This window comes from Bacillus rossius, chromosome 2 (genome assembly GCF_032445375.1).
Source record: "Bacillus rossius redtenbacheri isolate Brsri chromosome 2, Brsri_v3, whole genome shotgun sequence".
In the NCBI taxonomy this organism is placed as follows: Eukaryota; Metazoa; Arthropoda; class Insecta; order Phasmatodea; family Bacillidae; genus Bacillus; species Bacillus rossius.
Genome location: NC_086331.1, coordinates 128,281,231 through 128,307,926, shown reverse-complemented (window position 1 = coordinate 128,307,926; position 26,696 = coordinate 128,281,231). Strand labels below are relative to the sequence as shown.

Below are 26,696 nucleotides of genomic sequence, written 5' to 3'. Positions count from 1 at the left end.
AAGAGCGCTGGAAAATTGTACGTGGAAAAAGATTACTTCTTGCAGAACGACAACATTCCCAAGGAAACAGACGGGATTGTCCAATTATGGGTGTTCTGAAAAAAGCCCAGCAGTGATACAGAAAGTTCTGAGAAAAGGTGGACAAAGCGGGTACTGGGAATAGGCGGACACAGCAAGTACTAAGGGGCAGAATTCAGCTCCGTTTTCTTTGGGAAACCGCGCTTCTACGAATAAATTGACCGTGAGATCAAGTGTGTTTGACGATGTTTGTGTTCGGCGGCAGCACAAATAAGGGATGTTTCTGTGCGCTGGTTGTGGTGCTCGATGAGCGAGGTTGAGCGAGGTTGAGCGAGGTTGAGCGATGGCTGTGCGGACGGGGAAGCCAAACGCCCGATGCGCATCTTCGGTTTTTTTTTGTTCATTGTAACTCATGATAACTGATGGTCAATTAGGTTAGGTTATCTACATTATAAATACTTTAAAACAACCTAATATAACCAACCATCCACAATGTTTTAAAGTATTTATAATGTAGCTAACGTATCCTAATCGAACGCAAAATGTAATGCCACGCCGGTTTATACAATGAGAGAGAACGGGGGGGAAAAAGCGAGCAGGAACTTCGGGCGTGGCTCTCTCGTCTGTGAACTGAGGGCTGCCTGTGCGGACGACGTGGTCTGCTCGCCGCAGCCGCCGCGCCAGGAGGCGGTGGGCCTGCGAGTCGGGAGCGGACTGTACCGCGGCCGGGGGCGTAGCGACCAGGAAACAGCGACGCCGCTAAGAATAGCGTCGCGACGCGCCCGTCTCGACGCCACGCGCCAGCCGAGGCCCGCTCGCGCGCGCATTGTCTGCGCCAGCTCCACGCCGTGTTGGTTGGACGCCCGAAACCGGGACGCACCACAACGCCGAAATACCACAACGCCGAACGTACAATAACGCCGAAAACCATAACGCCGAATGCCAAATTGACTAAAACGCCGACAGCTAGGAAACTGCTGTGTACCACAACGCCGAAATACATTAACGCCGAAAAATGTCATTGCAGGACTACCACAAAGGTTAGGTTACTTAGGTAAGGTTAGCACACAAATTCATTCAGTTGTTTTTCATTTTGCTCCTGTGCCCCCCCCCCCCCCCCCCTCCCCACAGCAACATTTTTCGGCGTTACTGTATTTGGCGTTGTGGTACACAGCAGTTTTCTAGCTGTCGGCGTTGCGGTCAATTTGGCATTCGGCTTTATTGTACGTTCGGCGTTGTGGTATTTCGGCGTTGTGGTAACGACCCGCCCAAAACGTTTCATGAACAGTTTTGAATGACCATGTAAGTGACTTGCGTTTAGCGACTAAGGGCGGTATTCCAAGACGTTAGAGTAAGTTAGCTAATACGTACTGCCTTGTTGGGATGCAACCGTGATCAAACTCGCTGGCCGTATTCCAGATCGGGTCCAAACCGAATCCCGGTAAGGGAGCAGATCGGCAGCCGTTTCAATAAACTGTGCCCCGCGCGAGGCTAGAAACTGGTTCCGACGCTTTCTAGCGGACGTTTCGCATCCGTTGATAAAATTTTTACGGCAGAAATCTTGGAGATAAGCAGCACCTGCGCACAAAAATGGAACCACCTCAAAAGCACAAAGCAGACACTGCAGTAGGCTCCATGCTGAAGTATTAGGAGTATAGTGGCTTACCCTTGCTTGATAGTTAAAAAAGTATTACAATTTTTGTTTTAAAATTAAAATATTACATTTAATACAAATTATACGTACTTAAAAATCAGTTTTTATTCTTTTGTAAAGTTACTCAAATGTTTGTTGGGCGGTATTGTTTAGCTAAGCGACGATGTGTATTATAAGTTATAATAGCAATTATTCAAGCAAATATTTAATTTATTTTACACGAATTATATTGTCCATATGCAATAATGCATTTTATAAAAAGTTATTAAAATCCCCTCTGCGAGGTTTTGAACTTGCTACTACCCATATTCTTTGTTATGTACCGTGAATTAAATGTTGAGTGTTCTAATTTTCTCAAGTATGTAGCTACTTTTAAGTTGCTATTATTTCTTATCATTAGAGTGTACAAAATGTATTCCATGATGGTTTCGCTATTATAAGGTTTTATTTGTCACTCCAATAAGCGCAGTACTTCCTCCCGATGTTCAAGAAAAATAATACACAAGAGTTAATGGTGCAATCTAGACGAAATGATCGAAAAAGTGATCACGGATAGGACACCAAAATCCGTTCCCTAAAAATAAGGGACTGGCCGTGTCCTGTCATGCACTAGGAATACGGTTAGCGTGCAGGTGTAACATATTGAACACTTAAAACCCTTAGTTTTGTGTCTTGGAATACCGGCGTGAAATTATAATCACGGAGCTTGGTCAAACAAAAGCCGAAATTGGAGAGAGAGAGAGAGAGAGAGAGAGAGAGAGAGAGAGAGAGAGAGATATGTTGGCTGATGATAGGTAGTGTGTGTTACGCCCTTTCACATGAAAATTGGTATGAAATAAGAAAATATGTATGTACTAATATTGGATTCATGTTAACAAACCTTTTCAAGTTCTCAAAAGAAATAAACAGAATAAATCGTTGCAAAGTAAGGAAAATACAAATTTATTTTAAAAAACATTTGACCCACACTGGTTTACTGGTTTTACACATGCTGGTTTCACAGATAAAACCTAGAGAACGGACAAAGATAAAAATATACAAGGTTGAGGTTTCTCTGTGACAGTGTAAACCAGTAACGGTGGTGTCCAAAGAAACTTTTTAAATCTTCCCAGTTTCGAGAATCGTTCAATGAACGTGTAAATGCTAAGCGGGACGTTCGAAAGTAAGTTTCGTAATTTTTTTCTCACACGGAAAACTTTATTGCCAAAAAATACACCATGGCATCATGAACTACATTGCATAGTTGCCACCGACATTGAGACAATTGTCGTTGGAGGGCAATCAATCTGAAGAAACCGCTCTGGTGAAACTCTGTGCCCTGCGATGCAAGGAATTGTCGCACAGCCTGACCACCTCAGCATGGTCGTGGAACTGACGTCCCGAGAGTGCGGCTCTGCAGGGATGACAGCTCGCACTCCCATTGGCCACCTGGTGTCAGCACACGTCTGTCCGCCTCGTGATTGGGCTCCAGTAACCTCGGGCAAGCCGGTCTGCGGCGCTCTGCGCATGCGTCGTTCCTCCTCCGCGACGCTACTTCCGTCTTCGAACCAGCTACGGCTGTGGATTCTTGTTTCGCCTGGTGTACCATCTGCTCTTTCAAAAAAAAAATGACGGAACTTACTTTCGGAACGTCCGTCGTAGTTAATTACTCGCGCATGCGCTTATCTAGATTTGTTTGAGCTACTCTTTAATTGTAGCCTTGAACCCAAACCCTACAACTTTTACATTTGATACTATTAAAATTGATAACTGGAACATTATTTTATGGACATACTGTATTAACAGATTTTGATTTCCTAACTACAGTGCATTCCAGCTAATGGATTGCCAAGTGTTTTCTTCAAAACATGAAACGTCTTGGACATGGGTGTAAGCCAGGTAGTAGTTTTGGGTGGTGTTGGACAGGGCTGGACGGGGCTGGGTGGTGTTTGGACGGGGCTGGGTGGTGTTTGGACGGGGCTGGGTGGTGTTTGGACGGGGTTGGGTGGTGTTTGGACGGGGCTGGGTGGTGTTTGGACGGGGCTGGGTGGTGTTTGGACGGGGCTGGGCGGTGTTTGGACGGGGCTGGGTGGTGTTTGGACGGGGCTGGGTGGTGTTTGGACGGGGCTGGGCGGTGTTTGGACGGGGCTGGGCGGTATTTGGACGTTGTGGGACGGGGCTGGGCGGTATTTGGACGTTGTGGGACGGGGCTGGACGGTATTGGATGTTGTGGGACGGGGCTGGACGGTATTGGATGTTGTGGGACGGGGCTGGACGGTATTGGACAGGGCTGAAAGGGGCTGGACTGGGGCTGGACTGGGCTGGACGGTATTGGACGGGGCTGAAAGGGGCTGGGCGGGGCGGGGTTGGCCGGGGCTGGACTGCAAGGACTGGTGACAACACCGCCGCGCGGAAAGCGACAGCAGTGCGTAGGGAGCGCCCAGCAAGTCGGAGGTATTGATCCCCGGGTCTCGGCCACGCGGCGGGCATTGCCAGCACCGCAGCGCTGCCCCACGGCCAGTTGCCACCCTTCTTCATGCTGGCTCTACACATTTCCAACCTGCGACAACAGGTAGCAGCAGTGTCCAAGAGATGTTAGGTGCGTTTCTAACGACACGATCCGCTACACTCGATTGTGACTCGGCGATCAAATGATTGATGCGATTACTACAAGACAGCAGCACATAGTCGATGCCTTATCTTTTGAAATTTAATAACTGAAACACATACTGGTATTTAAAGTTTATACAAACCGAAACTGTCAGAAATATGAAGAGGTATTGACTTAAAAAATAAATATCTTATTTAATATTAAAAATATTGAAGTAAAATATTTAAACACTGTACTAAAATAAAAATAAAACATTTCATATCTTTATAATATGGACATTTCGCGTGATAAGAGGTTGTACCACTAAAATAAGTTAATTTTTTTTTAAATAATACTCCAATATTTACGTCTGATAATTTTTTACATCCTTAAATTCCGTGAAAACGCCGGCCATAACTGCTAGCGCAGTCTCGATCCGAGACATTGTCTGTTCACACAGTAGTTCCCAATGGTCTTCGCTAAGCGCTCACAACTCTATGGCGCGACAGAGAATGTGGTCGGACGAAGATCAAACCAGCCCATGACTGGAGATCACGCTTAAACTCGTATGGTGCAACTGACTACTAGCTGAGCTTCTCTGCGCGTCATCCACGTTAATTTCCTGGCGTTTACTAGTTTATTCTAGCTTCTTGTCGACGCAATCCTGCAAAGTTCTTACTTATTCATATTTTTCTGACTTTACAAACACACTGTTAAAAATTTTCACCTTCAGTTTACGAACACTAAAAAGTCTGTGGAACTTAAATGTGTACTGGTGTTTAAAATATCGTGTTTGTTTTCATGATCGCATTAGCCAGTTATATCGAAATGGGATACGTATATTTTGGTATTGCAGCGGTCATTTCCCAACTGTCACTAGTAAATCAACACACGACTTGATTCCAATACTGTTTGTAGAATAACAATTAGCTGAAAGATACCTGGATCACTTTACTACATTCCAAAACCGTCAAATTTGAGACAAGTCTCATGACACGGAATATATAAACCTAAAGGATGAAAATTATTTACAATAACTAAAACTAGTTCATGCAATTAGCTTTTTACATATGTTAATAATGCATATGTCATACTGAAACTCTGAATACGTTCTTTTTGTGTTTTATTCTCGAGCAACTCTTATGTCTTAGGAAGACTATTGTGCTGTGGTCGTTGTTGCCCGGATTATCTGTTAGTCTCTGTCTGTCATGCCATGTTGACTTATTCAGTTTTAGCCATTAATTTTATTTAAGGGCTATTTCTAAAATTTTAATTTGATACCTTCCTTGTATTTGTTCTGCCACCAATATTTTAAACAGATATTCACTTAGTGTAATATCATGGCTGTAAAAATTCGCGCAAGTCTTCGTAAAACACAAGGGAGGTATCAAGTTTAAATATTATAAATAGTCCTTAAATAAAACTAATGACGAAAAAATTGGTTGTCTGTAAAGTCGGTTTACGGACGATAGTTTAACGTGAAAACGTCATAACAAAACATTGATAAAATGATTGCATACTTTTATGAATAAAATTGAATCATATTTATTGAATTATCACTTTTTTTATTGGTACAAAGAAGGAGTGAAATGAAATCTACAATTTTATTGATACATTTGTACTCATTAATTCAAATATATTTATTACTTTAACGAAGATATTATTTTAACTATAACTATTATACATGTTTGGTATTTAACTTCTTCCAATCTGTGTTATTCTTTTAAGGATAGGACGATGATAGGAAAAGTAGGAAATGAATGTGGGAGTGTTTCAAGTTTAATGTGCCTCGAAAAAGTCAAATCGATGGTTGTTTCAATCGAGTGGAAGAGAGATAGATGCGGCGCAAGCGTACAATGAGCGTAACGGGACAATGTGCGTAATGGGACACTTTTTCGTGCGTGCAGCCGGCGTTCATCGATTTATTAGACGTCACGTCAAAAACCAATACATCAGTTTGTGTAGACCGAGCCTGAAGTCTCATCGCAACATCCAACTGTGCGTCGCTGTGTGGTCTAGACTAGCTGTTTATATCATTGGTGCGTTACTATGTGCGTCGCTGTGTTAGACAAGATGGTTGTTTGTCTGCATTTCATGTGCCTGTTGCAAATGTGTCGTCAGCCCATTGTTCGTCTGTACTCGGGTATTTTTCTAACATATTCCTTCCACAGAATTCTGTCTATGCATTCAACTTTTACATGGCTGATTTTGGTTTATTTGTGTTATGCATTGTAAACTCTCAACGTCGTATGTCCAAAAAAATGTTGTACACATAACAGAGCTCGGAATAAAGCATATCGTGGTAGGTGGAAGTAACCGCACCAAGCAGGATATATGGAGGGCCGCATTTGACTGGCTTGTGTCGGAAACACGCTCTCTAGGTACCCTGTTTCCTTGGCGTGCCCAGGACTTACAGACGGGTTGTGAGATTACCCAGCACCACCCGTGTGTCCGAGGAGTCTGTGCGGATCTTTGTGCATCGCACGCAAACAAATTTTTAAAAAAGTTCAACAAAATATGTGAATTACTTTAAAATATTTACCTTGTTAAATTTTTGTTATTGCCGTAGATTACATCACTGCAAAATACAGTTTAGCCCGTAAAAATGACCCAGATAAAAATTTTAATAGTATCAAGTGTAGGCGTTGCAGATTTTTGGTTCAAGGTCACAAAGAGTAACGTAAATAGTTTAAATATAGGCGCATGCACGAATATTGCTTTGTTGTTTTCTCGTTTGCAGCGCCACCTACGCAAAATGGCGGCTCCTGATCATAGTGTTTTGTGTTCTGCAATTCGCTAAGTGTGAATCTGTAATTTCAGTTCAACATGGGTTTAGTTTAAAGTTTAATCGCAATCCCCCCATGTGGCAAAAACATCCGCCGAATGTCGCGATGACAGAGCTCTTTTTCGCTAGCCTCCACGTTCACCTGACATAAAGCCACGCGATATACATTTTTGGTGCTTTATAAAACATCGTGTCTACATTCCGCCGCTACCTAATGCTTTGCCAGAGTTGAAAAACAGAATTGAAGAGGCTATTGCTTCCATTACTTCGGACGTGTTTACCAAAGTGTAGGCAGAATTGGACTTTAAGTTGGATGTGTGCCGCATAAATTAAGGCGCACATATTTAACGTTTGTAAAAGAACTAGGCTAGTTTACATTCAATTCTATGTATGCTTTGTTGTAAAAGTCTTAAACCGTAAGAATATGGCGTTTAAACTGGGACGTTTTTTTATGGACTACTTGTGCATTGAAAACTGTTGATTTCGTTTATTAGTACTTAATATTTTTCTTTAAGTTTTGAAACAGTTTCGCGCTATAAAAGTTAAAAAAAAATGCATGCACGGCAGTTTGTTTAGGAAACTTATTTGCAAATACTTCGGGCAGTAATAAACAAAGTAAATCGTGGATTGTGGTGTGGTGGTGGTGTAGTGTGGTGCGGTGGTGTTGTGATGTGGTGCGGTGGTGTTGTGATGTGGTGCGGTGGTGTTGTGATGTGGTGCGGTGGTGTTGTGATGTGGTGCGGTGGTGTTGTGGTGCGGTGGTGTTGTGATGTGGTGCGGTGGTGTTGTGATGTGGTGCGGTGGTGGTGTTGTGCGGTGCGGTGGTGGTGTTGTGCGGTGCGGTGGTGGTGTTGTGCGGTGCGGTGGTGGTGCGGTGCGGTGGTGGTGTGGTGCGGTGCGGTGGTGTTGTGGTGCAGTGCGGTGGTGTTGTGGTGCGGTGCGGTGCGGTGGTGTTGTGGTGCGGTGCGGTGCGGTGGTGTTGTGGTGCGGTGCGGTGGTGTTGTGGTGCGGTGCGGTGGTGTTGTGGTGCGGTGCGGTGGTGTTGTGGTGCGGTGCGGTGGTGTTGTGGTGCGGTGCGGTGGGGTGGTGTTGTGGTGCGGTGCGGTGGTGTTGTGGTGCGGTGCGGTGGTGTTGTGGTGCGGTGGTGTTGTGGTGCGGTGGTGTTGTGGTGCGGTGCGGTGGTGTTGTGGTGCGGTGCGGTGGTGTTGTGGTGCGGTGCGGTGGTGTTGTGGTGCGGTGCGGTGGTGTTGTGGTGCGGTGCGGTGGTGTTGTGGTGCGGTGCGGTGGTGTTGCGGTGCGGTGGTGTTGCGGTGCGGTGCGGTGGTGTTGTGTTGCGGTGGTGTTGTGTTGCGGTGGTGTTGTGTTGCGGTGGTGTGGTGCGGTGGTGTGGTGTGGTGTGCGGTGCGGTGCGGTTGTGGTGCGGTGCGGTGGTGTTGTGGTGGTGTGGTGCGCCGAGCGTGGACTTTTTTCTGCGAATGGCGAGCTATACTTAGAGCAGCCCGCGGTCAGCTGACTGCGCCTCGCTGCCGTGCAAACTGTGGAGCTGCCTGCGTGGTTCCTTTATTTCACCAGTCTTCGGCATGATGCTTCGCCACTAAAAGCGAGCATCGATTGAAAGTCTCCTTTCGTTGAGGCTTCGTCGCCATGACACGCCCGTCGGATGTATGACGTCATTCAACCCTGTCATACAGCCGACGACGTGTCTTACCTTCATGTCATACTGGAAATAATTCTTTCAAGCGAGCTTGATAATATATTCCGTCCAATTTAATGTTTTGCCTTAATCCTGTGTACTCGGAAATAATTTAGACGGAATTTATGATGGATATAAAAATGTTCGTGTGATTATTTTTCTCACCGTTATCCATTTCAAAAGGCTAAAAGTTAATATCAGTACATACATTATTTTGAGGCTATAAGACTCGTTCCGTTATAAACAAACTATAATTTGACCTGATTGACAGATATTTTGAAATTGCGGGCATACGCCATGGCGTGTATTTTAGTGCTGCCTTTGGTCGTAAATCCTGCGTAGAAATTCGTATTAAGAATTACCTACCTGTGGCGTAAATAACCCAGTTAACACTATTGAATCTTAAAATTGGGAAAAAAATTCCCGTGAACTAACTAAAGGTACTGGCAAAAGATAGGCGCTGACTGATTTCAACGTGTGCATGGCAGGAATCGCACAGATCTGATGTAAGAATTCTTTGCATTGTGTTATGAGACTACGCACACATCTCCGCATCGTACGTATTGGATGCCGTCAGTACCGGTGGGAATCGGTGAGAGTGCAAGGGGGACGCACCACAACGCCGAACGTACAATAACGCCGAATGCCAAATTGACTACAACGCCGACAGCTAGAAAACTGCTGTGTACCACAACGCCGAATTACCACAACGCCGAAATACATTAACGCCGAAAAATGTCATTACAGGACTGCCACAAAGGTTAGGTTAGCCTAGGTTAGGTTAGGTTAGCCTAGGTTAGGTTAGGTTAGCCTAGGTTAGGTTAGGTTAGCCTAGGTTAGGTTAGCCTAGGTTAGGTTAGCCTAGGTTAGGTTAGCCTAGGTTAGGTTAGCCTAGGTTAGCCTAGCCTAGGTTAGGTTAGGTGAAGTTGTGGTATTTCGGCGTTAAGATACATTTAAGAAACACATACAAATTCATTCAGTTGTTTTTCATTTTGCTCCTGTGCCCCCCCCCCCCCCCCCGCAACAACATTTTTTGGCGTTACTGTGTTTCGGCGTTGTGGTACACAGCAGTTTTCTAGCTGTCGGCGTTGCGGTCAATTTGGCATTCGGCGTTATGGTATTCGGTGTTATTGTACGTTCGGCGTTGTGGTAACGACCCGAGTGCAAGCCATCCAAATGGTCTTTAGGTGCGTATGGCCAGCGGTCTATAGCAGGTGGTTTATGCTATGTTTGTGTTTTAAGGTGTGTGTAATTGGCGTGTATTATCTCGCCTTTGATTCGCGTGGCATCGGCAGAGATCGTCCTTGTCTACCGAAGCTACAAGAAATACGGGGTCAAACGGTGTCAAGTTCAAATAACTATACCGTTAAGGGGAAATGAATGGCGCGTTGGAGATAGGCCATTAAAAGTGAGATGGTTGAAGTAACGTTAAAGTTCGTCATTTGGTATCAACGGAAGAGAGTATAACAATGTTTGATTGTTGTTCCAGTAAAGATTGGTTGTGTAAGTTGAGAAAAGGCCGTGTAACGAGATGTAAAATAAAAATAATAGTATCAGTATTGTATACACGAGGAATCTAGATCCAGCCGACAGACTTCGTCTGCAGTTTATCCATGACAAAATAAGTTGAAAAGTATGTACGTATTGTGGTTTTAAGTGCTTCCCAAAGCTGGTATATGGATTTAAAGTTGGAGCTGAACATATTTTATTTTGTAAATAAATGTGAAAGTATTTAATGTATAACACTAAACGTCTGGATTATGTTAAATTAAAAAAATCTAAAACTACAGCAAAAAAAAAAAGACTTATACCACTTTTGGGAAGCACTCAGACCGCAAGTCGTAAATGTTTTGAACCTAATTTGTCGTGATGAAGCATTCGAAGTGTCGATCGAATTCACTCACCCTATGTATAATTATTTACTATATATCTATGTGTAGTATATTATACGATACCAAAAGTATATTTTCATTAAGAAACGTGTATTGTGCAAAACATCCATACCATTGTTCCCCGCTCAAAACCCCCATATCCCGCGCTTGCCCCGTTAAAATTTAGGGCTGATGATAATGTGAGCGCCGCCATGTTGGAAAAGTCAAAAAATATTATGGTATCTGGATCTAGACTACTCCCGAAATAGGGAAAATTTTCGAAAAAAAAAAAAAAAATACTGCGACCATATATTTTTTTCTGGACAGTGGTGGTCAAACCGGAGAAGCCTAAGATGTTCATCAAGTTCTGTCCCTGCCCGAACACGCCCGAATATTCACCTTCGGCCAACCTCGGGATATGTTTTATTTTTGCGCAGGAAAATATGAATTCAAAAAATAAAAGTGGTCGGTTTGGTTAGCTACATTAAAACACTTTAAAAACACTATGGACGGTTAGTTAGGTTAGTATAGCTACATTAAAATAAACAGAGAAATATAAATATATATAAATAAACCCGAGGTTGACCGAAGGTAAATATTCGGGCGTGTTCGGGCAGGGACAGAACTTGATGTACATCTTAGGCTTCCCGTCCAACCGCACGTGAAAGAGAGCGATGATTCCAGTTGACGTCCGGAGGCAGGCTGTAAGTGTGGCGAGTGTGGACGCACGCTACTCGGGCGTGTCGGCGGGCGAAGAATCGGACAGCGGCGCGCGCCTAATTGCCGCGGCGGAGCGGCCAATCTGGCGAGGTCGCCAATTACCGCCCGTCTTTGTCCCTACCTGCTGGACGTCTCCCGAGCGTCGTTAGCGTCCGATCAGACAAGACTTCAGACCACACCTTAGCCGACTTGATGCAAGCTTTTGGACATACGCCATTGCTAAGCACATGCATGTCTGTAGAAGAAAACTAAAAAATACCCAAAAGACAAAAACACAAATTAAGCAAAAAAAAAATGCTGTTGTCAACAGGATATAAACACGACATAATATTCCATAACAGGAATATGGTCAACAAACAAAGAAAAACAAAGAAAAATGGACTAAGAGAACGAAAAAAATAATTTGTGTTTTTGTCTTTTGGGTATTTTTTTTAGTTTTCATCTACAGACATACATGTGCTTAGCAATGGCGTATGTCCAAAAGCTTACATCAAGTCATGCACTCTTATTGCACAAATCTTTCAAAGATAATAGCTTGTTAGCCGCACCACCACCTCCGTGCCCGCTTCTTCGCGGGTCCCAATCTCACGTCCATCGTGTTCTATTCTAGGGTGCCAAGGAAAGTAAGAAAAATATGTAAAAAGTACTCTATCTCCTCCCAGAAAGAGCCATCTCCCGTGGTCTTTCAGTAGTAAATGTCAGCAGTAAACCGTTTTTACTACATAACTGATTTTATAAAGAAATGTTGATGTTCAATTCCCTTGACGAAACTTGACTTGCATAATTTTTTTTCCCTGCAGTCTAGATATTTATTACCTCAAAAAAAAAAAAGAGTTCCCGATTGTTTAATAAATAACCTGTCACCTTCAGGCTGTCCGACGGGGCCATAGTTGGAAATGGTGCGCGGTAAAGTGATGATTGCATTGGACGATGTGCTTTCCTTAGTGTTGGGAGTAAATGGTGCCGGGCACCAGCTCACGCTGACAAGATGGTTCGTGCATGGACACGGGGAACACGGGATCCATAGGGTTCTTGATGGCTCTTTGACTTTCTGCCTTCGAGACGCGGTGCTAATATAACACTAATTCGAAATGACGCTTTAAATGCACGGTAGGTGGTGATGCACTGTACGTGGCCCAAGCCTGGTGGTATTCGCGTTGGGCTCTCATCTCTTAGTGAGGTAAAGTTACACAATGATACGCGCTGACATGCTGATGAGACAGATAAGTTACCCTACCATAATGACAGACCGAATGCTGACGGATCGCTACGAATGGTGACAGTGACAGATTGAATGCTGACGGGTCGCTACGAATGGTGACACAATGACAGACTGAATGCTGACGGGTCGCTACGAATGTTGGCACAATGGCAGACTGAATGTTGACGGGTCGCTACGAATGGTGACACAATGACAGACAATGCTGACGGTTCGCTACGAATGTTGGCACAATGGCAGACTGAATGTTGACGGGTCGCTACGAATGGTGACACAATGACAGACTGAATGCTGACGGGTCGCTACGAATGGTGACAGTGACAGATTGAATGCTGACGGGTCGCTACTAATGGTGACACAATAACAGACTGAATACTGACGGGTCGCTACGAATGGTGACAGTGACACGAGACTCGGGTGACGTCTTACATCCGCAAGCGCCTGGATGAGATTGCTCTCTCTGCAAAGCCAAGTGCGACGGGAGGCCGCGTTCAACATTGCCGTGTCCTGACGCGATTCTACATGGGTTGTTGGGGGCGAAAATTAACTCTGCACAGCATTTGTAGTCAACCATGGCAAGGAATATATACACTAAACATACATACCAGGTTTAGCTGTGGTATCAGATATGTGTGATTGAATATGTGTGAATGTACGTGTATATGTATGATTTATTTTAAGAAAATGTATTGGTATATATATATATATATATATATATATATATATATATTTAAATGTTGTGCCTTCGTTAGTTTTACATAAATATTTAGGTTATTAAATATCTTAAAATCTTTATAACTTTAGCATTAGATAGATTAAAAAAAGGCCTTTTATTAATATGTCTATAATATATTATACTTCAGGTAGCTCATGTGTATCTTATGCTATTTTTTTTATTTTCATATTTGTACTGTAATGTTAATTCAGTTTTTATTTAAATGTATTTGTGACAATTTTTTTGGTATGTGTAGGCCATAACATTTATCAGGTTTACTTTGCACGTACCTAGTTAGTAAAGATGTATGTGGTTAAGTGTAAGACAAGGTGGTACGCCTTTGCTTCGCCACTTAAAATAAGGCAATAAATAAATAAATAAATAAATAAATGATCGGTGGACGACTTCTTCATACCTCTCAGTGCTGACCGAAGGCCGTCGCACACGCGAAAGCACCCGTAGCTTCGTTTGCTGATGTACCTGACACACACAGTAATTTGGGAAGGGTTAAAAGGGGTGGGGGTAAAATGGCACTTCGTAACGGCCTTGCTTGGTTCCAAGGGTTCCAAGGGCACAGAGGCCATGTTGACGTCAAACCACCCTTGAAATGTTTGTGGGAGTAGTTAATTCGAAGTTAGATTTGGCGTTGTAGCTGGTAGCAATCGGTTGTCGGTTGGCGAGGGGGGAGGGATACTCGAGTAGATAATTCAGACGGCAGCTGACTTCACGATCGGCGTGTCTTATGTAATGACGGGTGATTATTAGAGAAATAATATATCTATTTTAGTTAGGCATAATTCTTATAAAGGTTATGATGGGAAACGTGCTAGAATAAAGAAGCTTTACAAATGAATTATTCACATCAATCATAATAAAAAGAATCCAGGCAAACTAGAAATAATAAATGATAACATAAGTGATTCCATCTATCTGTGGCGATATATTTAGAAACTTTTTTTCAAAGAAACGGTCAAACAACATTAAAATTCTGAAAAGGTAAACTAAATAGTAATATTTTCGTTAAATTTTAAATATTAGTTAGGGTGCACTCGAGTTAATTGTTAATAAATAATGTTACATATAACTTTTATTATTTAAATAAATATATATAATAAAACAGCATAATTACGATTTAAATAAATATTTCATTATTAGGGTTTCTAACTTTTACAATATTAAGCTTCTTCAGGAACAAAATGAAATAGTTATTAAAAAAAATTTAACTTGATGACGATAGTCTTTTGTACGCATTTGGTGACGAAACGGCCGGACGAACAACAATGATTTAATAATTCATAACAGGAAGGACAGAATTAGCTGCGGATGAGAAATTTCCGTGACTGGTTCAGGTCCAAAACCTCCGTACAGCCGCTGGTGTAGAACCATGTTCCCCGATCTGACGAGGACGATGATTCAACAATAAATCAATTGATAAAAAGATCAAAACTCAAAAAGTATCCAAAACGAGAACCTCGTGCAACATAAGGTTGTACACACACAAATTAAGTAAAAACAAGTCCAACACGAACATATAATATTCTCTCTCTCTTTCTCTCTCGTAACTTAACGAAAGTGGAGGACGAAGTAAAGTGATCCATAAATTCAGTGCATTTTGAAGCGCCAAATAACCACTACAGCTACGGTGAGACTATTCACAAAATTTTAGGAGTGAAAATCATGATGAGCAACAACCATCACAGATTGGAGCCATCTTGAAGAATGCCTTGTACAATGGCCAAAGTGTGTAATTAACAAAGAAACAATTGAGCATCGGAAGCTTAAAAGGACTGCCACCAGGTTGCGTGGGCGGTACTACCGAAAAACCGCTCCAGGGAAGAAAAAAGGGTCCAGAGGGCAGTTTTTTCTAGGAAATCACATGAAGAAGTGAGGCGAAACTGCAAGGAGCTGCTAGCGGTCACGTGGTAGGACGGGATGACGGGATGACGGGATGACGGGATGACGGGAGGACGGGTGGACGGGAGGACGGGATGACCCCCGAGCATCCGGCCAAGAATAGGAAGTCTCCGACTGGAAACATGAACTATAACTGAGCCTTCAAAGAAAAATATTATAATTCAAAATTGAAATTCATGATAGCTAATAGTCAATCCAGAGGAAAACATACAATTAATTTTAAAAATGCAGTCAAAACTTAGCTAATGTTAAAGGGCTAAATTAAAAAATAAATATAGCTGCGGCTAACATAATTTTAAAACAAATTGGTACAAGACATGGCACAGTGTACGAGAAGGAAAGAAATCAATTTGCCGCTAAAATATCGTTCACTATATACAAAATACTATTCCACTCCAGGGACACCATTCTAAGCACAAGTATGGCAATCTCATATATACTTTTTTACAAATACAAATTTATACTATATATATAATATAGTCTTTAACAAACTTCTTAGTCAGTAGCCATGCTAGTGTTAAATATTTTCGGAGCCATTCACTATACTATAAGGTCACCTTAACGCGCATCCTACTGCCTTTTGCTTAATGGCTGTGTCGAAGGTGACATTAACTCACTACTTACCTTATTTATCGAGATAAGATGGCGGACTGATGAAGGAAAACATGGAATTGAGGTAAAATAAGATATGATGTACAAAGATGTTGTGTAACAGGCCCTAGTATTTTGAAACTATTTTCTGGAAACTTAATTAACTCTGTTTCTCTCATTAGCTGTTTCTCTCATTCGCATATGTGAGAATAGTATTTAGAACTGGACTGGGTCGAGTGAAGTTTAATTCTTGTCAAGTCCAAAATTGTTTAATTTAAATAATTTAGGGCTGCAATTAGAATGTCTGCTTTGTTTCGAATAAGTAATGGCAAAAACCTTTTGGTTTGCAGAATTTTTTTTGTTTCTTTTTATGGAGTGTAACCAATGATTAATTTGACTGTAACAAGTAATAATTTTCAGTCCAAGAATATTTGCGATTACAATCCTAATCAGAACTTTAAAAACAATCGGTGGTCATTCTCGACAGATTTGAGGATATGTTGTGTGTTGTAAAATCTTAACAGAATATTTGTAAAAAAATGATGGTACTTATCTTAGTTTGGTTAATGTTTTTTTTCTGCTGTATTACATTTTTTAATGGTGTATCAGTGTGTGTAAATTTAATAATTAAAGAATCTAAACGATTAGTTAGTATAAAAAATTTCTGTTAGAAAAAAATATGTAGCTTACGACTAAAACTTCACAAAACGTGCAGAGAGATGAATCATTTTGAAAGGCCACAAATATTTATATTTAAAGGACAGATAAGTTATTTGAAAATTATTGAAAATGAATTTTTCTTAACGTTTAGTTTAGTGAGATTTTATTAATTATACTCTCTTGCAGTAAAATGTGACGGTTATAAGAACCCGTCGACATACTAAAAATTAACTTTTTTAATGTAACTGTAAGAAAATATTATTTTAGGTTTTATATGATTGATATCCACTACGCTGCTGGTTTATGCCAGTTTTCATGAGAAAAAAACTTAAATGGCGTATGATCAACACATTGCGTTAATTCATTTCACCCATTGGTATAATCGTTAAAAAAAACTGATCAAATAATACAAACTAACGAGGGTTTTCAGAAACTTTGAACCACTTCTCTATCAATTCTGTCTTATTTATAAAGCACTACTGACTTTTTTTCTATTCCACTTGTCTATTGCAAAATTAATTTTGTTTGTGGCCCAATACGGTGTTAAACCAAAGATTCGTTCATTTACACGTTATCGCTTGAAAGTTAAAAAAAAATTATAACCTAAGTTTTTAGGTATATAACATATATATAGGCATATAACATTGATTATAAAATATAATGTCCTTGTACATTTTTATGGTATAAACAATTGTAATAGCGCAGGTCACTGCATCATTTTTTTATTTTTGGTATTTTTGGAATCTAGAGTACATTATACTGCATTATTACAAACCGAACTAAAAGCCACCTTTATGAAGAAACCTGGTCGCTATTTACCGTCAATCATAAATATTTTATAGAGTCGTTGACTAACCACGACTAGAATCATCACTGCATTTCTGCTACATTTATATTAACAATAGCTTTACTAAACAGTGATTTTTGTGCTGGTAAAAGTTCAATTACGTTCAAATTTATAACGTTGTATGAAAACCCAAGAATGCAAGCGCAGTTCGTGGAACGAGCCTTCAATGTGCTATGAAACTGCTGTAGTTGAGTAACCTTTTTCAACACTTCTAGAGGAGCTCGTAGCGAGTCGTGTTCATAGTTTAATTAAAACACATTGTGCAGTGTGCTGGGTAGAGCGCTAGTGTTGGCTTCTCTGTGTCTTTGTGTGAGTTGAGAACATGTATGTACGGGTCTTGGTCGCCACTACGCCGTGGGAAACAACTGTGATTAACTATGTCGAAGGCAGATTCTGGTCTTGGAACCATAATTTGCTAACGATTTTCCAATGTAACTGCCACAACGAGTGGGTGTAAGACATGCTTTAATTTACAAATGGTTGTTTTAAGACACTCCAATAATACGCGTAAAATATATATCACTCACTGCATCGAAACTTGGGATATTGTAAGTGATAGTGTTTTATAACCTCAGTAATGTGCAAGCTGTGTCCGCCATGGGATAAAATGTTGACTGTTCCTTTGGAGACTAGCTCGTCAAAGTGGGCAGCTTGCGAGCGCCGTGTGTCTGATGTTGACTGTTCCTTTGGAGACTAGCTCGTCAAAGTGGGCAACTTGCGAGCGCCGTGTGTCAGATGTTGACTGTTCCTTTGGAGACTAGCTCGTCAAAGTGGGCAGCTTGCGAGCACCGTGTGTCTGATGTTGACTGTTCCTTTGGAGACTAGCTCGTCAAAGTGGGCAACTTGCGAGCGCCGTGTGTCTGATGTTGACTGTTCCTTTGGAGACTAGCTCGTCAAAGTGGGCAGCTTGCGAGCGCCGTGTGTCTGATGTTGACTGTTCCTTTGGAGACTAGCTCGTCAAAGTGGGCAGCTTGCGAGCGCCGTGTGTCTGATGTTGACTGTTCCTTTGGAGACTAGCTCGTCAAAGTGCCGTGTGTCTAAAGCGGAGCGTCTCGTGCTGGCTGTTGCAGGTTTCAACGCGTTAGTAGTACCATGATGCAGAACGGCATGGACAGTGTGCCCCAGCAGAACGGCACGCTGCACACCAATTCTTCAACGTCGTCGTCCAACTCGCACAACTCTTCGTCGCAAACGAACGCGGGCGGCCAGCAGGAGGAGAGCAAGACCAACCTGATCGTCAACTACCTCCCGCAGACGATGACGCAGGAGGAGATACGGTCTTTGTTCTCCTCCATCGGGGAAGTGGAGAGCTGTAAGCTCATCAGGGACAAAGTCACAGGTGAGCTCCCAGTCACGGGTCATTTTGTCTATTCTCATTTGTAACTTTACTGATTTTTGATTTTCTCAATACATATTTCTTTGCTCTTTTATTGAACATTTTCTATTGTAGTTCATCCTTTTTTTATCATGGGAAACCAACATTATGGTTTAAACCCAGGGATGGGCATAGCTTAAGATTTTGTTATTATTATTGTTGTTATGGGTTACTTTTCTCGCGGTGTTGGTTTCTTTATTTCTTTAAACCAGACGTGTTGACATGTTTTAGTATAAACTAGATTAATTTTCGATTTCTTTTTAGACACTGACTCTGAGCCGTACTCCAGTTTGCTTGGTCGTGAGTACCGATTATATATTACTTATACATTGGATGATGATCGATACCATTTTTTTTTTATTTGGCAAACATTATGGATATTTCCTCTACAAGAGAGATGCCCATCCCTAACACTTAACAATGTTCCATGCCAGAACAGAACTGTCACTGCCTGCCCTGTGTTGCCTTGTTTCACAGTCACTTAACCAGCCTCAGCACATCCGCACATGGCGGGAGTGCATGTGTTCCGGCAATCACCCGCATGTCTGGCACCGGCATTGTCCTGCATGCTGACTTGTTTGTGTGCACTACAGCCACTCGCATTCTCATGCCCATGCCATGGATAACATTTCATTACCATTTTTGCATTCTTTTGATCATTTTTAACGCTTACTTTGTACATTATGTGAGCTGAAACTTAAAATGGTTAACAATTATAACAATATAAAGTGTAACTCAAATAATATCCTATGTTCACCCTAACGATCCATTGTTTTATGTATGTGGTGTTGTATCAAATTAGTGCCACCCACACTAATGCGTTCTCAGCAATAGTTAAAGTTGTTAAAGTAACACATTGCTGTTTTTTTTATGTTATATGTAAATTTTAATTATTTTTTTTCGTGTGCATGCGTTTGTGGGGTAAATTGTCAGTGTTGTTTGACAATGTTTCCTGGTGTGCTAACCCGGTGGTGGTGCTGTGACTCGCACCTGGGGTGATGGAGGAATGTCTTACGAGGCCTGGTCGTGCAGAGACGTCGAGACTCGAGACTATCGAGACTATCGATACTGTCGAGACTTGAGTGCCCCGGACTCGGTGCTCGGAGGGCTGGGATCGAACCCAAGGCCATCGACCCACGAGCGAGACAGCATCTCCTGCTACAGCAGCAGGACTAGTTACTGAACAGCTAAATTATCCTGGACAAGTGGACGCCTTTGTATTTTGATTCAAACAAGCGCAAATTTTCCCAACATATCATTGTGATTTTAGTTTTCCATGATTTTAAATAATTCAGATACACGTGCATTTAATCCTTAATGATAAATAAAGCATGTTTTCAATGTTATCTTTGAAATGAGTACCAATATTTTTTGATAAAATAATTAAAAACTTAAATTTGTGGCCCCATATTGAGTATGTCACGCAAATCACTTGCCTTTGCGACATTAAAAATCGCGTGGTTCATGTAACCTTTTGGGTTTATTTACGGTTTTAGTGTATATAGTAGCATACATTCTGAAACAGCACAAGTATCCATTGTGTTTCCCAGGATTTTAACTTGGGAGCCCTGGCATTGAAGCCGGACTTCATTCCACTTCGCCACTGAGCTGTTGAAGATGCGGTCTCAGGCATACAATGCAAAGAAATGATTATTGCTCTTGTTAAGGTAGTCGCATTTCGTATTGTATTGCTGATGAAAATATATTCACAATTGTTTACATTGTCGAGCATAGCTGGGAATACTATTTTGCATTAGAAAATATGAATTATGAAATAGCGATCGGCTGGTTTCGACTTCTCATTAAATAACACGACAATTAATTAAAGAATTTAAACTACAACAAAAATTTTATGATGCTATTAAATAGTTGCTCATTTTGAAATGAGCTGATTTCGGTAAAGTCTATTTAATGTTTGTATTGTAAACTAACTGTGCGCGGTGTTGTTTCGTCTGCGGACACTTAAAAATGAGCTAAGATTTTAGTTAACTGTTGTGAACCAATATGTACGTGTAAATTGGACATCTACACTGGTGTGCGTCTTCGGGTTGACGCTTTACGCACGCACTTAACCTTAAAATTTATAATGTCTTTCTGGGCTCCAGATACCAAAGCCCACTTAAAAAAAATTGGTTATCTGTAAAGTCGGTTTACGGACGATAGTTTAACGTGACAACGTCATACGTCATAACAAAACATTGATGAAATTATTGCATACTTTTATGAATAAAATTGAATCATTTTTATTGAATTATCACTATATTTTGTATGGATAAAAAGGAGTGAAATGAAAACTACAATTTAATTGATAACTTTACTTTTATTTGCACTCATTAATTCAAATATGTTTATTACTTTAACGAAGAGATTATTTTAACTATAACTTTTATACATGTTTGCTATTTAACTTCTTCCAATCTGTGTTATTCTGTTAAGGATAGTACGATGATAGGAAAAGTAGGAAACGAATGGGAGTGTTTCAAGTTTAATGTGCCTCGAAAAAGTCAAATCGATGGTTGTTCCAATCGAGTGGAAGAGAGATATTTGGGCCACGGACTCTGCAGCAATGCTAGGAGGAACGGGTTAGCAAAGAGCAATGAAAATGTTACATTTAAATGCATGAAAACAGAATTACGCCACGGACTCGGTCGCAATGCTAGGAGGTTCAGGTTAGCAAAGAGTAATATAAAATGAGCGTAACGGGACACAGAGAAACGGGACAATGTGCGTAACGGGGCACTTTTTCGTGCGTGCAGCCGTCGTTCATCGATTTATTAGACGTTGTCACGTCAAAAAAACGCGAAGGTCACATTGTTAATGTTAGCTTCGCCCACAATCACGCTTCATTACTTTGGTAACCATTTTGCTTAGAAAATATAATTTGAAATTTTCCGACATTCTAATGGCTAAGTTGCGCCATACAAGTTTTAGGCGTGATCTCAAGTCAGGATCTGGTTTGTTCATCGTTCGATCACATTCTCTGTCGCACCATTGAGTTGTGAGCGCTGAGCGTAGATCAGTGGGAACTACGATGTGAACACACTCGGGTCGATTCATGATCTTGGATCGACAATGTTTTCTTTGTTGATGTGTATTTTTTTTAAATTATACACAGGTTGGACCCCCTATAGGCAAGCAAAGTTTTACCAAAAATATTGTTGAAGCTTGCAGCAAGTGCGTATGTTGAGTGCAACCGGCTTCAACGGGAAACTCAGTTAAGATTGTTACATTTGAATTATAGGCACTGTTAGTATGCACTTGTAATTAAGGAATATTTGAAGGGCCACTGGGAAAAATGATCATAGTCCAATCAAACAAAATTTTCAGTATTCAAATTTTTAAGTTTCAAGTTGAATAAACACCATATAGAATTGATAAAAAAAAACAATTTTTGAGCATTGTAGTCTACAATATGTCATTTATTTCATACTCAATTACAAAAAATTGTTTAAAAGTTATAAAAGCTTTGTAAAAAAATTCAACACAAAAACATACGAGGACCTTGATCGTTTTTGCCTGTTATTCTGCATAATTCTGCATCAATGGGTGGGTCGTCAACGTACTCGATGTCATTCTCATCATCTTGATCCAATTCAGGGTCAGGAACCAGTGACTCGTAGAAAGCTTGTGATGCAGCATTTGTCAAGAAATGTTTTAAATGAAGATCTTTCAATTTTGCTGGTTTGATTGGTAGTTTTCCATTGTAAAGGTTCCCCAGTACCTTTGTCTCACTTTGCCTCGCAGACTTTCTTGATTTTTTTGTTTTCTGTGCCTTGATTCTTAACAAAAGCCGCCTTTAGATAGCTTCCGGAGTAGTTTTCCTTGTAAAGTACAAATCTTGTCTGACTTTGTTCAATTTTCAAAATTCGTATCGGTCTTGTAGGCATAGGGCATTTTTTTAACACAAAGCCCAGATAAAAAGTCCGTCCAAGTTTCAAACTTTACTTCTATAGAACAATTTACTACAGTGAAAGACGATGGTTTGATTCGACTATTTCTGATGACGTCCCTCCAGTCATCAGGTGTTCCAGTGTACGATTTGGGATTTATAAGGCTCATGTCCTTGTCCCCCTCCATATAACAGTGGCCTCTTATAGGGAAAATCACTTTCACGGTTTCAAATAGATTAAGTGTATGAACTGTGTAGTGCAGAAAACGTATAACTGTGAAATTTTTGTTCTGCCCCGCACATGAATAGCAGAACATAACGATGTGCTTTACTTTTGAACTCAAAATGTTTTCAAAGAAGTGTTTTAGCATTGAGCATACGTCATCCGCCCCTTTTCGAGCAACACTTTAATTATATGTGTAAAATAATGAGGTTGAGTATGACAGAACATGAATATTGAAAGAAATAAAATTCAGTTGCCGACGGTAGTACACATCAGATGTTGTTATATGGGGGTTGGCAGTTTTTTTTAGAAATAAACAGTAAATGCCTCAAGTTCTTCACTTTTTCTGGATTCTTTACGAATATTTTTCTTTATTGAATAAAACTTTTCACTTCTTGCCAAGTGTACTTTCTTCTCCTTTTCTTTATTCAGCAACTCCTTTTCTAAAGATGCTCTAGTTTCCTCATCATTTTTCCTTCTAGTACGGATATTTCTGATTTTAATAAGTCACAGGTGCTGCACGTATCTTTTCTTGGGTAACCAAAACTGATATCGAAATTGGAATAAAAAATTTCACAGAAAGTTGTTAAACCAATAGTGTGCTCTTTATTAGACTCATTGAACATTCTGTGTAGTTTGGCTTTATTTAGCTCTGCAGGTAAATAAACCTTTGAAGTGTCTTTTAATGAATAGTGAGATTTTCTTCCTTTCAGAGATTTAATGAAATTTAACACTTTAGATCTAGTTTCCTCACTTAATTGATTTTGTCTGTTTTGGTGTTTACCCCGACCATCGGTCTTAGAATTACCAAATTCAGTCAAATGTTTCTTAATAGATTTTACATGGCGGTTTGTGATACCGTGTAAGGCTATGAAGGCTTTCTGACAAACAGTAATGTCATGCAATGTATCATTACCATTGATCCGAGCACGTACACGATAACAAAAAGAAGAAACATGATTACTTGCCTCTGCATCATCCTTTCTATTGCGACGCCGCTGAGCGGGAATAACACTGATCAATCCACTCAAATACTGATTCTGCTTATTGTAATCACCCAGTGCATTAAAGTTAGATATAATTTGGTGCCGTTCCTCAGGCGAAATAACCTCAAAACATTTGTGGCGAAAGCACTTGCTATCTTCTCCTATTTCATTAGTTGAAGCTCGCAGTTTCTTCATCACGTACTTCATTCTACCAGTGCTCTTCCTTTTCTTCACATCACTACGGTCAACTAGTCCCTTCTTCACTGTCTGTGCCACTAAAATCACTCGACATAATTAACTGTAGTAGGCCTACATTAACACCATACACAATATCAAAAGTTTAGGTTGAAGAAATGAGGTTATGTATGCGAATGTTGTTATTAAAGCATTGACAAAACAGTAAACAAAACACAACTGCAGGAATGGTGCTGGAGTGGACTGGACTGGAGTGGGGAGGCAGAATGGACCTTGATCCTCCTTGCCCGTCGGCGCAAGGACTATGTTCATTCTTGCCCGTTAGCCCCTATCTTATTATTGCTATAACTAAGGGACTATGATCTTTCTGGCCCGGATGATTTCACAGATGTTTTCTGTCACTTCTAAGCTACCGGTTTCCACTGGTAACTCATTTTGGCAAAAAAAAAATGGACATTGATCGGACTTCCCCGTGGCCCTTCATTTATTTCACCTTTAACTAAATTGGAATAGTAATGTCTTCCATTGTCTCGAAGTGATGGTAACTATACGAGGGTTATTTTTTCAACCTCCGATCGGCTGTAATAAAAAAACGGGAATGAATTGGGAAATTATTTTAATGTCAAAAGAAACGTACATCTTTACTCTATTAGCCACATAATCACCGTGCAGATTGAGGCATTTGTCGTACCGATGCACCAGCTTTCCAATACCCTCTGCATAAAATGATGCCTCCTGCCTATTCAGCCACGTTTTAACACACAACACTCATTCGGCGATGGATTTCTGCTGCAGTGTGCCCTTCTGCCTGTAAGAAACGGATTACTCCACGCAGCTCGCATTTCGCCGTACAGTTTATCGTTGCAGCCATGTTGACATTCCCATAACAAAGCTTCAACTGAGGTGTGAGTTGGCCGCTCCACATGGTTGGTGGAAGGGGGTAAACACTACGAGACGTGTCGATTCGTGTACGAGCGATTAGGGTATCGATTAAGAGAAATGAAGAAATGAAACTGTAATCACACTGCAGGGCACTGTTAAAACGTGGCTGAATAGGCAGGAGGCATCGTTTTATGCAGAGGGTATTGGAAAGCTGGTGCATCGGTACGACAAATGCCTCAATCTGCACAGTGATTATGTGGAAAAATAGAGTAAAGATGTACGTTTCTTTTGACATTAAAATAATTTCCCAATTCATTCCCGTTTTTTTATTACAGCCGATCGGAGGTTGAAAAAAAAATAACCCTCGTATATTTTCTGCAATATTTTGATACTAAAAGATGTTGATCTAGAGCGGAAAATACGTTACAAACTTGTTGTTAGTACAAATAATATTTAATTAAAACTTGTGTTTAAACCGTACGGAAAATATTTCATTCTCCTTACAAAGTTTTAGGCAAGTTAAACTAAACGAGAAAATTCTTTTTTTTTTCACTACTTAAATACTTGGCTCTGTAATAAGCCGTTAAATTTTGCTAGTCTTAGATACATTAAAATTTTATATAATATATAATCTTAAACTCACTTGGGATACATTTTTATAAATTCAGCATTCTTTTTTTAAAAGTAAGGAATTTGGTCGACACCCTATTGGCAAACCTAATTTTTCAAACTTGCACACCCAGCATAACTAGGTTACTCCTCCAGCGATGAATCTTACTCTTGTTGCGTGTCGAAGAGGTTGATTTACAATCGTGTTATTTACTTCTGAACAACCCAAATATATTATCTAACGCGTCACGGTCACACGGGATCTTCCCTGTTAGTTAATAGATGTCAAGTTGTTCTATTTCCTGACCTGTGCGAATAGCATAGTTTTGGTACAAACTTTACAGATTAGAAGAAGAAAAGAGAGTTAATAGCTTTCTTTAAAGTCGCTGGATCAGACCGAAATAGTTTCCTATGTGGACGGTGTTATGTAAAAATGGTTCAACCCACAAACATTTTCAACTGAGTAAATTGAGCTCAAAGTTGAACACATAGTAACCAGTATTGTGGCAGTGCGTTGAATGTTTGGTCGCAAGATGGCATAGTAGCAAGGAATGTCTGTTAAAAATTTTTTAGCTCAATTAAAAATGTGTCATTTTACCTACACAATTATTACAATGACTTTTTTTTTCCTTTTGTTGGTTAACTCATTTGTGCATAACACCATCCATGTTCAGTATTGTGCTCGCGCACACGTTGTGTCCATTTGTGAGGCTGTACATATATGCAGCACTATGCTAGCAACATGTTGTAACATACTGGCGTGATCTCAAATTATGACTATACATGTTGTGACCTAACTGCTCGGTTTTCAGATTGCGACGCTCTTGTGGGAACATAGCGTCAGGTCTACATATCTGCTTCTCGATCTCCTTGCCTCTGTATTCTCTCGTAAAAATTAGCTTTTGATTATTTTTCTCACTATACCCTGAGCTAGAGTTTCGCTCCTTTTTGACGTGACAACGTCTAATAAATCGATGAACGCCGGCTGCACGCACGAAAAAGTATCCCGTAACGCACATCGTCCCGTTACGCTGTCGGCGAGTGCAGTAATAATAGGTTATGTTACAATTGACTAAAAAATTATGGTGATTCATATAATTGATGATAGATATTTTATTACAGTTTATTTATATGAAAACTTGTTCATAATTATATTTAAACTTTATAGCTAAACGCCAGTTTTTAAAATTAATTACAAGTCATCTAAACGTGAACTGTTTCATCGACTGTTTATAAAGTGAAGTGAAAAGTTATTGTGGTTTTCATTGCTTATTACAACAA

The 26,696-nt window shown here is 40.6% G+C and overlaps 1 protein-coding gene across 12 annotated transcripts in view; it reads left to right on the top strand.

Moving 5' to 3' along the window:
* Positions 1-26,696, top strand: part of LOC134529816 (ELAV-like protein 1) — a 364,764-nt gene that overhangs the window by 228,484 nt on the left and 109,584 nt on the right. For 8 of the 12 annotated variants that reach the window (XM_063364295.1, XM_063364290.1, XM_063364288.1 and 5 more), the window contains exons 2-3: positions 18,327-18,595; positions 18,896-18,931. In XM_063364295.1, coding sequence (XP_063220365.1) covers positions 18,349-18,595; positions 18,896-18,931 — 283 coding nt within the window. In that variant the 5' untranslated portion in view covers positions 18,327-18,348. The remainder of the gene's footprint in view (positions 1-18,326; positions 18,596-18,895; positions 18,932-26,696) is intronic. The other 4 variants (XM_063364292.1, XM_063364291.1, XM_063364287.1 and 1 more) reach the window with 1 other exon arrangement.